Source organism: Uranotaenia lowii, chromosome 1, assembly GCF_029784155.1.
Source record: "Uranotaenia lowii strain MFRU-FL chromosome 1, ASM2978415v1, whole genome shotgun sequence".
NCBI lineage: Eukaryota > Metazoa > Arthropoda > Insecta > Diptera > Culicidae > Uranotaenia > Uranotaenia lowii.
Genome location: NC_073691.1, coordinates 13,529,914 through 13,542,222, shown reverse-complemented (window position 1 = coordinate 13,542,222; position 12,309 = coordinate 13,529,914). Strand labels below are relative to the sequence as shown.

Sequence of the window (12,309 nt, the reverse complement as noted above, 5' to 3'; positions counted from 1 at the left end):
TCAATATGCGATTGGGAATATCTTTATATAAGACATTTTTCGTAACAATATGGAAAGTTTGACGACTTATTTGGTTGTCTTTTGCGACTTGAGTGCAGGGCTCTTATTTTCCGTCAGTTGAATAAAAATAAGATTATTATTTTTTTTTTGGATTTTAAACCAATTGGTTTATTCATCCACAAAAAAAAATAAAAATAAGATTATTTCAAAAAAATGCGTTTTTTGCTGTAATTTATTATTGGCCTGATTGTTGATTTTTTTAAACGTTCATGAAGTTATTGTTAGTACCTGGACTTGATCCCCTGATGTTACGATCTGCAGCTCATGACGGTTCCTCGACGCTATCTGGAATACATAAATTCAAGGGGATTTGCTTCAATTAAACCAAAAGCAAATCGTATATTTCTATATCTAAAGTCTTTTAAATCGTAGAACACATCATCGATGTCTAAAAATAGACCAACATTTTGAAGCCTCCTTAAATTCGATTTAAATCATTGATGTCTCATTATCATAAACGATTTTATTGAACTAATTTGTATTCTTTTACGATTGCCAGCAAGTACGTTCTGCGAAAATCAACCATGCGAATTAATTCGCATAGGTATACGATTGCATGCACATTATTACGAATCAATGCAGTTATATACGATTTTATAGCATATATCTCCAAGTGGCAAGCAGAGCTGCAAGCTTATTTTTTGTTTTTCAGTTTACAAGTTTTGTTTAAATAGCGGCAAATTTCATTGTTTCAGTCAAAAATATATTCACGACGTTTAAACAAATATAACAACAAACATTTATGCTATCACAGAGTAAATAATGCTTTTTAATTTCATTTCATAATTTATAAATCCTTGTAACTTAAGAAACTTAAGTTTGAAGTTACATTTGAAACATATTCAAAATTAAAATTAAATTTTATTACTAGCTATTTCACTTCTTCTGGCAGCACTGTTGCTTGCCATGTAAACAAAACGGAAGCGCAAATCACCCACACATTCTGGTTTCGCTTGTGAACAGTTTTGTTTTGGTTTATTAGCTGTGCGCGATAAAAATGTTTGCCGTGGTGCAATTCATCGAAAATAATAAATTCCAGGTGTTGGCTGTGCCGACCTCCTGGATCCAAAAGAACGTGCTGATGTGGCCAAAGTTGTCGGTCGAAAAAATTGAGCGGTTGCGCGTAAGCGGTTCCGAATTCAACGGACCAACCAAGCGGATTCCCGTAATCGTTTGGAGAAAGCTCCGGAACTTTAAAGCAGCTGAAAAAGCTGCGGAAGAGCTCGCGAGAAAGGAAGTGTCCGATGTGGAAGGGAAGAAAAAGTTATTAAAACCAGAAAAGAAACCAAAACTGATTGATGCCAAGAACTACAATTTGATGTGTGCAGGTAAGAAAAGTAAAGTAAGTTTTTCAAGACACAAATAAGTAAACACTTTTTCCTTCAGCGCTCCAGAATCCGCCACCCAACGCAAACCGTGACCCACAATGCAACTTCAAGCCGGCACTTGACCATCAGCAAACGCAAAATTTACCGAGCCAAAAGACAACACCGTCCCCGTCACCACTTTCGATTACGCACGTTCCGTTGGAGCAGGCAACATTCATTCAAGTGCCGCAAACATCTTCAGCGCTCTCGTTACCGGTGGTTCAACAACCGATCGTGACGCCACAGAGAAACGCACCTCAGGTTCATCAAGCTGAAACGTACAAGCAGACTACATCGCTACCACTGTTCATCAATCAGTCCGCCACCACACCACCAGACCAGTTTGCAGGTAAGGATACTTTTCATATGGAATCTCCATTTATTAATTTGTGTCCGTGTTTTTTTTTCAGAAACAACATCGACGCACTACATGCAGCAGAAAGTAGAACCAATGTATTGTTCACAAAATGATATATATTTTCTTTCGACGGATTCGGCGACTGGCTACGGAAATTTGGATAAGCATGTCATAGCAGGTAATGAAGTTTACATTTTTGGGCCGGATGAAGCATTACGTAACAAGAAAAGCTCTTAAGTGTTTCTTCGGAAGTGTCAATCTGCGAAGTGGATCCCTTCCCCAAAGAGTTTTTCTCTCCACAGATTGGACCTTATATATTTTCTGTTTGTTCGTCCTAGGAATTATTGAGTCAGGCTATCTCTCTCTTTCTCGGATTGGAACCATCCACAAACTACGTTGATAATGAAATATCCATATTTTCCGTGTTTTAGACCCCTCGCCTTCATTTGTATAGATTTTGTTTTCATATATGTAGAATTATTTTGTTTGACCTTTAAGCAAAAAGTTAGACCCTTTCTTCGTCATAAATGCTTACGTAATTTGTGGATGACCCATCATGCAAAATATTTAAAATTAATTGATTCCATAGTCTAAGCTCCAATGCTGGAATACGATGTAATATTTCAACCAGCCCTTATTTTATATTTGTTCAACTGAAACGTGTCTTACACACACACAATTTTGATCTCCACAGGTGGCAACGATACTGTGACGTACGGCGAGTTGAAGAAGGACTTGCAGCAGTTTATTCAGACTACAATGGAAGCAACAGTACAGAAATGCTTCGAGGATCATTTTGCACGATTGGCCGCACTGATGGAAATCCACTCAAAACATCCCAGTGAGTCGTCTGAACCATTTGAGGACCCTGTTGAAAATCACAAAAGGATTAACAATGAATGTGAATTGCATGACTGGAATTTGAAGCTGGGAAATCAAACTCTTTGTGATAAATATGTAAGTATAGACAATTTCAACTATTTTTCAAAGTTTTTGTCCCCCTCCCCTCTCCCTCAAAAAAATCATTCAGCTCAAGTGATCCAGTCCAGAATTGCGCAATTGAACTTTACCACATACCACTAATGAGCCCTTATTGCTCAATTTCAGTAAGGTATAGAAATTTAACCTAAAAAGTATGTTACAAATCATCCACAGACTGTGGTCAATTGCCTGTGGTTCATTGATCTGTGCCAATTAATGGGAGAGATTTAATTTTAATAGTTGTTTGTAATTTTCATTATTAATTTTAATGTTTTAACATATTTATATTAAAATAACTTTAACCATGCAATACCCTGCAACCCCTCCTCTCCCCCTTTGCGTGCCTGTATGTTCCGTGCCTGTATGTTTGTCTGTGATTAAACTTTAAACTTTTTTGTGATTTCAAATTCATTAACGTTCATCAATTAAATTACAGCTTACTTACTTCACCCGAATCATTCCACCGAGTTCGTACCATTCGAATGGAAATAATGCGTGCTACACGATTGTGGATTGCTTATTTACCAGAGATTTCTGGACCCGCTTCACCTGGACCGGAATCAACCGAGGCGAAAAATCGAAACGTGGTTTCAGAGAGTTTGGGAACGTTCTACATCTTCTTCTCAAACTAGTCTGCATTGGTGATCCAACATACACTGCTCAAAAGTTGGAGGACTTCATCAGATCTCGTTTGTTCCGGTACTGCAAACCCCGTTCATCCAGTAAGAAGTTACGCCGATCTGCAACCCGCCCTTCGCGAATCAAGTATACCGAAGAGAATCCTGTGGAAGCTATGGATGCACCGGAATCAGCTAGTACTGATGTAGTTGTGGAGCAAGCTGGTGATCGTGAATCGGTAATGATTCTGGGTGACTTAATGGACGATAAAGAAATGTATGCTGGTGAATATGTTGATATTGAATATTATGATGATGAAGATGCTGGTGGTGAAGATGCTGGTGATGAAGATGCTGGAGGTGAAGATGCTGACGGAGTACATGATAATGGTGAAGATGACGGTAGCGAAGATGATCGTAGCAAAGATGATGGTAGCGAAGACAATGGTAGTGAAAATGATTATAGCGAAGTTGATGATTAACTTTTTTTTTTTACTGTTTTTTGATAAGAAGATTTCATTTGACAATAGAATTAAACAAACTTGTTGAAGCATTTATTTTCATTTGATCAATACACAAACTAAGAAGGAAATATCTTACTAAATGAACACTCGGAGATAAGATTCTATTTCACAGAGTGCATGAGAGGGACAAAAATAATTTCATTTTTCCTCCGAATTGCAACCAATTTGCACATAATACAATTGATGTCGTACATTTGATCTTTAGAATAGTTTGTATTCTGTTCTCCAGCTGCATAAATAAAAATAAATGAGGACCTGAAAGGTTTACTGAAAAAATCATACTTGCAAATAATAGAGCGACCCTGGATTTTCCAAACAGAATTTACCTGTTCAGCATTATACATACAAACTATTTCGAGATCTTTAGTCAGAATCCATTTGTCTTCGAAATTAGTACTTAAAGTAAAATCTGTTAAAGAGATTGTTGTTTTCTTTTCCGTCTTTTCAACTGATTGAATAGTTCTGAAATGAGATGAATAAGTTTCTCTTATGCGATTAGAAGCTTCACTGTCTAGTTCTGTTAGACGATTTGCAATTTGGTTTAGAGGTAGTGGCCCTGAACGTAGCATTTTCTTGAGTGAATGGAGGTAGTTCTCGAAAGGATAAGCAGACAGTGTGAACAAAGGTCCGAATCTTTCCACCTCATCCACGATGTGGCAGAGGTTATGAATATTGCTAGTCAAATACTCTATGCCGTATAGAGCTTTGTATTCATCAATGAAATCATTGAATAATTCTCGGGCTACCGGAAGTAAACTTTTATGAGTTTCTACCGAGCAGATCCTAACTGCACAAAACAATTTGAGAAAGTGTTCATAAAATTTTTCGGACAGATGGTCCTTGAGAAGAATGAAGCCAACATAATTTAAAAAATTCCGGTATTCTAATCCTTTCCACAGAGACACAAAGTCCAACGATCGCATTCGCCGATGAATTTCTTTGGGGAAACGAATCTGCACCAAAAAAATTGAAATTTCAGTTTTTTCTGCAGTGCTCCACTTTGCTCGCTTCGTCATTGAACCTGTGCGCCATCCATTCAATAGCTTACGCATTACACCAAGTTCCAGTAGATGAAGTGCGTCGGCGACGATAACATCTTCTATCATGTCGATGGGTAACCGGATCAATGGTGTCTCACTCAGCTGATGTTCAGGATACTCATTGTTCCGAAATTTTTCGTTCGTTCGAGGTTGTGCATTATGGTCAGGAAATACTACTGTTCCAGCTGAATGACAATATTTCCCTTTTGTAGTGCACTTCAGGCAGCCATGCTTACCGTTGTAATTTAGTACTCCCTTAATAAATGATCGTGCGGGCGAATCGCACACAAAACACCTTATGCTGACCGCAACTTGGTAACCATTTATCATCATGCCTCCCTCTAGAATTGGCAACAGCTCGTCAATGAGCGGGTTAAGGAATTCAGAAGCACTTTTTGGCTTACTGGTCCCATAGTAAATTCCGATTGCCATTGGGGCAACTTGCGGCAGTTCATGGATGTTGCAAAGTATCGGCCAAAAGTTCTTTGAACTGCTCTTATGGATTGGCAGACCGTCTACGTTGATGTTGAGCGATATTGATGAGGGCTTATTAATTGAAGTCAATGCTTTGCGCAGGCAGCTCTCAACACCCTGATGCCAATACTTTCCACCATTTCCCATACTGATTATGCTCAGATTTCTGGGTGTCCTCAAAATGGTGCGGGCGTCGCTTGGAAGATTTAAATGTAAGTCAGAGTTCAGAATTCCTACAAGGGAGTTCAAAGCAGCGTGGGTAATATGGAATTCGGTAGACCAGTTTCGAATTTTGTCAACTAGTCTTGTGCTGCCAGCTAAAAAAATAGGACTGTAATTTAAGCATATAGTATAACAACAGTATCTTACAGTTTTCGGAGGCTTCCTGATCCCAATCGGAAATTTCCTGTGAAATTTTATTTTCATCGACAGGTACGATATTGGATACATCATCGGCCTGGATTTCGGGTAGAAATGTTTCGCCGCCACGCTCAATGTGAACATTCTGGGAAGAATTTTTATTACCAGCAGATACTTTATTACTTTTGTATCGCTGAACTAATCGACTGTAGGTACCACTCTTCCGACATTTTATATTTTTTCTTTTTAAAATATAATCTCTCATTTTAGCAATCTTGTTCGATATAAAAATATATTTCTGCTAAGATCTAACACCTGGTTGTTATGATAATATAAATCGTATTTCATGTTAAAGGAAATCTTGATTTCGAATTATTTTATGCATAGAACGACAAAATCTGTCAATCACGGCTGATCATGGTATATCGGTCGTTTCACGGATTTTTTGCGAATTGTTGTACACAAAGGTTGAGTTCATATGTACATAAATACGAGTCTCTTTTTTTGTCGTAATAAAATCATGCATTGCATTTAAATACGATAAAGAATATACATGGGCCGCACAATGTAGGTATAGATATACGAAAAGGAGTTTGAGTACCATTCTATACGATATAATCTGTTAAATAAAATACGACTTCTGGTTGTCTGGGGACATTTCATCTGTTGTCAAACGTGTCAATTTCTTATAGAATTAAAAACGTAAGATCTTACTGGAGGGGAGGGGGGGTTTCGAAAAATCTTACTTTGTCTTACCAGGGGGGGAGGGAGGGTTGAAAATTTCCAAAATCGTGCTTACGTAATTAGTGAACGGCCCCTTACCGAGTACGTTATTTTTACGCAACCGAGAGTTTTTTGATATTTTCTTTTGTTTGCATACTTTTCGTTTAATGTTTTGTATGCATCTCAAAAGTTTATTCAAGAAAACTATTGCGTGAGTACTTTTGTATCAGCCATTTTGTTTCCGGGCGGCGGTTCTTGATGCCGCAGAATTTTTGCGATTAAATGTCTCCAGGAAGTTTCCAGTACAAAAGCGGTCAAATTAGAACTTGACATGCCATAATCCTCCGGAGGCAGCCACATGAAATCAGTAAGTATTGATCAGATTTAAATTATTAATTTATTTATTGTTAAAATGAAATCTCTTCAGACAGATCCGAACCGCATCACTAAGTCGTTTGTTTGGAGGACAAACTGTATAATGATTCATCGATTAATTGGTGCCGAAGAAGTTCCACAACACATTAGAACTGGGGCGGGATTATGGAACTCGAAACAATCGAGTTTCGTTCGATTCGACCAACTTTGGCATTACCGATCTCGATTCGAATGGAACATTTCGAGATGATCTACGACCCGATTTACTCGAAATCTAGTACGGGAAAATTTAGAACTCGAACGAGATTCGTAATACTGATGCTAATTCGATTCGAGTTCAACTCGAAACGGGTAACTCGAATCGAATAGGATTCATAATTCCACCCCTGGTCACATAACAAAAAAGCGGCAAGAAATGTCCGAAGCAGGAAGCGATCACCAGAAAATTCTGAGAACATTTTCCCGGAAGTTGGATTGTGTTTCCGGTACCCCAGTTTCCTTGTCAGCCGACGCCATGCTGTGCTGCTTGTGTAGACGAAAATCCGGACTACGATGAACGTCAAGATTAGGTCCCGGTGGGTTGATGCTGATAGCAGTGGTACCCCCTTGAAGCTGACTACTTTCGATGAACGATCCCGCAACCAAATCAGGTAAGTAATGCCAGTTTTTGTGAATTAAATTGTACTATAGAAAAACTTGGTGTTACAGGTCCTACCGATGGAATAGATACCAACGTTTCTGTTTGAGGTCCGGGTCAAAAATCGTCCAATAATGTCCACCTAAATATCTGGTTGTTTTCGAAAAGGATTTCCGGAAGTGTAGAAGTCATCCGGAAGATATTATTTCGGAATGTACATTTATTGGTACGGGAGAAACTCCGGGAACGAAGTGATTAGCGTGCTAATACGGGATAAAATAGAAACGAGTCCAGTTCCAAACCAAACGAAATCCGTTGGAAGCAGCAGTTACTACACTACCTAATAATTCAATAAACAAATAGCCTTGAAATTCCTAGCTCTTATTTTTATCTAGCCTTTTAATCCGAAAAAATCGCTTATTTTAAAGATTCCTCAATTTAACGCACCGGCGAGAAAAATTTGAAAAAACTTTCTGTTGAGTAAAATGCACTAAACTTAACGTTGAGTTAAATACGCTTAACTTAAAGTTGAGTTTAATGCATTAAACTTAACAGTAAGTCCCTGCACTTTTTGTTCGAGTTGCATACAAAAAAGTGGCGGTTGAGTTTTTTATTTTTGCCGTGTAGGCTGAATCGTTCAAAAACTTTCAAAAGATATCATGTATTTAATATTTGCCATTATGGGGGTTTCCGCCCGAAGAGGGATTCGGTTTCACGGGATTAACTTAGACGTGTTCACTATATAATGGTCACTTTATTACTAACTAACTATTTACAATGATCGGATATTTATAGCTATGGATTGTGAGTGTGTGAGTGTATGAATGCGAGAACGCTATTGGTTGTTTGCCGGTGCTATCGTTTGTTGTTGCTATTGTTGGTTTGCCGGCTATTGTCTGCTGGCGTCAGTTGCGTGGCTGTTGTTATTGTTATTGCTGCCTGCGTGTGTTTGTTTCGAGAAGGTTCTCGACTGGACTGACTGATGGAATGTTCGGGAACTAGTTTGTAGTGTTAGTGATGATTGGCTGATGATGATGAATGACGGAGAATGATGATGGAATGGTAATGATAGTTTTAGAATGATGATGTGAGAGTAAGATGGTTTACGTCGCCACAATACTCCCCCCTTAATTTACGCAATAGGGACGAGTAAATCGAACTTGTCTTCCTGACCTGGTTCGGTACTTGGGTTGTTCCTGTTCGTCCTTAGCATCAGATGATCTTTCACCGGGATCGGGTGGTTTCACTGTTGGTTCGTTGGCTTGCATGTGTGCAGCTTTTAAACGGTCGATAGAAATTGGCTGCTTTCGACCATTGATGTCCACGATGAAAACTTTCTTCTTTCGGCGCAACACTTTGAATGGTCCATCGTAAGGCGGTGTTAGTGGCGGTTTGATTGCTCCAACTCGGACAAATACGTGGGTACATGTGGCCAATTCCTTTTGAATGAAGGTCGCTTGTTTCGAATGATTGCTTGTTGGCGTTGGTCGCAATTTTGCCATAGCTGCTTTCAAGTCAACAAGATATTCGGCGGAAGGCGACTTGCTTGAGCTTGATGCGAAAAATTCTCCTGGAAGACGAAGAGTTGTGCCATAAGTAAGCTCAGCGCTCGATGCTTCGATATTTTCCTTCAGTGATGTCCGCATGCCGAGAAGGACAATGGGCAAGGATTCAGTCCAGCAGGGATTCTGATGACACATAATGGCGGCTTTGAGCTAGCGGTGTGTTCGCTCAATCTGTCCGTTAGCTTGCGGGTGGTACGGTGTCGTCCTCAGGTGAGTGATGCCCAACAGCTTCGTTAATTCACGAAACAGCTCGGATTCGAATTGACGACCAAGATCCGTAGTGACGTTAACGGGGACGCCGAATCGTGCAATCCAGCCAGCGACAAAGGCTCGGCCGATCGTGTGTGCCGTCATGTTAGGGATGGGAATTATTTCTGGCCAACGAGTAAATTTATCGATGAGCGTTAAGCAATATACGTACCCTTCTGATGGCGGTAATGGTCCAATGATGTCCATGTGGATGTGGGCAAATCTTTCGTTCGGCGTGGAGATTTGCACGATCGGTGCTTTGTTGTGTCGGTGAACTTTCGCTCGTTGACATGGAATGCAGTTGGTGGCGAAATTCTTGCAGTCTCGACGCAGTGAAGGCCATACGAAACGATCAGAGATAAGACGAGTTGTCGCACGAATTCCAGGATGTGAAACGTTGTGGAATTTTCTCATGATCGCATCGCGAAACTGCTTCGGCACGAATGGACGGATGGCTTCAGTTGACACGTCGCAATAGATAGGCGCAGACGAGAACGGGGACTTGAGCGCTTTTAGCCTGATGGTTGTGTTGGGTGGAGTATTTTCCAGGTAGGGGAAGAGGGGGCATAATGCCCACGTTAAGAAGAAAGCCTTGTTTTAGAGTAAATTTGAAAAGATTAACTTTACTGTTCGATTGTGTTTGGAAGTTTGAAATGTTTTTTGTCGAAATCTGATAGTTAGAATAACTGGAAGGTAAAAAAAGGCCACAAATTTAATGAAGTTTGAAGAGTAGGTTGAAAATTGGATTTCAATTTCAGTAGGGGCATAATGCGCATATGTGTGTACCCAATCGCGCCGTTTAACGTTTAATAAGTGTTTATTGATTCAAGTGCTTCCGAAAGTGTTTGCCAGGTAAAAACACTTCTATTCTACTTCACAGATGGAAAAATATATTGCTACGCGCAGTGCTACCAGATATACTGAAATTCTTGTGAATAGTTAATTAAATCTATATTAAATTTAGGAATTTTAAATATATTCGTTTATATTCAAGTTATGTTTTCCAAAACAACATAGAAATATCTTTAAAATTATTGTGATGAAACTGCATATAAATTTATACAAATATGAAGCATGCTTAAAGATTAACGGACATGGCGCGTTTTGCCCCACCTAGACATGTTTATTAAAAGTCGTTCAAAATAACATAAAAAATAATTAAATAAGGAAATTTTTCGTTTTGTAATGATTTTCTAGACCAATGTTCATAATTGTAACATATGTCAGGTAATTTTTTTTGCCGATAGATGCCGTAATTCCTTACGAAAGTCAAGGCACAAATTGCAAGGAATATGGCTTGAAAAATATTTTTGGATTTTTGCAGAGATTTATCGCAAATTTGGTGCTAATTTTTTGTACAAAAGTTTTCTACTGTTAATTAGAAGGGAATAACGTAAAGAAATGTAAAAATAAGTGTATAACTAGCCAGATATCGCAGTGGAGCGTTTTGCCCACAATGGGCATTATACCCCCAGTTCCCCTACAGCTTCAGCTCGGGATCAGTTTTCTGCTCGAGGGCCATACGATCGAAATCGATTGTATCGTTGGTGATTGACTCGATACGGCTCAACATGTCAGCAACTTTGTTTGCTTCACCGGGGACATGTCGAATGTCTGTTGTGTATTCGCTGATGAAGCTGAGGTGTCGTTGTTGAGTTGGACTAGCTCGTTCCGGGCGCTGATGGAAAGCTGTGGTGAGAGGCTTGTGATCTGTGTACACGCAGAAATCACGAGCGATGAGCATGTCTTTGAAATGCTTTATCGCTTCGTAGATTGCGAATAGCTCTCGGTCATACGTGCTAGCTTTCCTTTTGCTGTCACTCAATTTCCTGGAGAAAAATCCTAATGGTTGTCGACCATTTTCGGTGATTTGATGAAGAACTGCCCCAATAGCTGTGCCAGAGGCATCCACTTCCAGGGCTAGTTTTGCTTCAGGTGCAGGATGTGCTAGAAGGACGGCATTGGCTAGGTCCTGTTTGCATTTTTCGAATGCTTGGTTGGTTGTTTCGCTCCACTGCAAAACGGTGTTGTCGTTCCTTATGTTTCCGCAGATCATCGATTGTAAGATCTGTTGATCGACGGCGGCGTGGGGGATGAAACGTCGATAAAAATTGATAGTGCCAAGAAATCGCTTGAGCTGTTTGGCTACGGTCGGACGTGGGAAATTCAAGACAGCATCAACCTTTTTTGGACTGGGTTTGATGCCATCTTTGGTGATCAAATGACCGAGAAATTCGACGACCGGTTGTCCAATTTGGCACTTGCTTGGGTTGATAATGAGACCATTTTCCCGGAGTCGCTGGAAGACGGTGCGCAGGTGCAGCTTGTGTTCGTCTTCGGTGGTGGATGCTATGCACAAATCATCCACATACGGGAATACGTAGTTCAGATCTCCGAGGATGTCGTGCAAATGACGCTGGAGAGTTTGACCGGCGTTTCGTAGGCCAAACGTCATGTATTTGAATTCGAACAATCCGAAGGGCGTGGTGATTGCGGTCTTGGGAATGTCTTCAGGTGCCACAGGAATTTGGTGGTATGCTCGTTGTAAGTCGATGCACGAAAAAATGGACTTACCGTGCAGAATTGTTGAGAAGTCCTGGATGTGGGGTATTGGATACCGATCTGGGACTGTGATCGCATTAAGATTGCGGTAGTCACCACAAGGTCTCCATTTTCCGTTAGGTTTCTTTACTAGATGCAGTGGACTGGCCCAGCAGCTTTTCGAGGGTTGACAAATGCCTTGTTCCATGAGGAATTTGAATTCCGCTTTGGCTTCGTTCAATTTGTCGATGGGCAAACGGCGGGGACGACAAAAAACGGGCTGACCAGTCGTGATGATTTGATGCATTGTTTGCGCTTTCGTAGGACGGTGGTTCATGTTCAGAACTGTAATGTCCTGAAACTCCTTCAGTAGTTGTGCAAATGGTGCGTTCACATCGAATGTGGTGATGGATGGTTCGGAGACTGCATTGATGTTGT

The 12,309-nt window shown here is 40.1% G+C and overlaps 3 protein-coding genes across 4 annotated transcripts in view; 1 reads left to right on the top strand and 2 right to left on the bottom strand.

Annotated features, from left to right (window-relative positions):
- The window catches only part of LOC129742950 (uncharacterized), a 97,896-nt gene that overhangs the window by 41,491 nt on the left and 44,096 nt on the right, over positions 1-12,309 (bottom strand). The window lies entirely within an intron of this gene.
- On the top strand, positions 1,058-3,865 carry LOC129757876 (uncharacterized). The gene is made up of 5 exons (XM_055755241.1): positions 1,058-1,388; positions 1,447-1,776; positions 1,838-1,963; positions 2,480-2,742; positions 3,203-3,865. The coding sequence occupies exons 1-5, from the start codon at positions 1,058-1,060 to the stop codon at positions 3,863-3,865; spliced, it is 1,713 nt and encodes a 570-aa protein (XP_055611216.1).
- On the bottom strand, positions 8,372-9,216 carry LOC129757869 (uncharacterized). The gene is made up of 2 exons (XM_055755227.1): positions 8,690-9,216; positions 8,372-8,495 (listed from the first exon to the last, which is right to left on the bottom strand). The coding sequence occupies exons 1-2, from the start codon at positions 9,214-9,216 to the stop codon at positions 8,372-8,374; spliced, it is 651 nt and encodes a 216-aa protein (XP_055611202.1).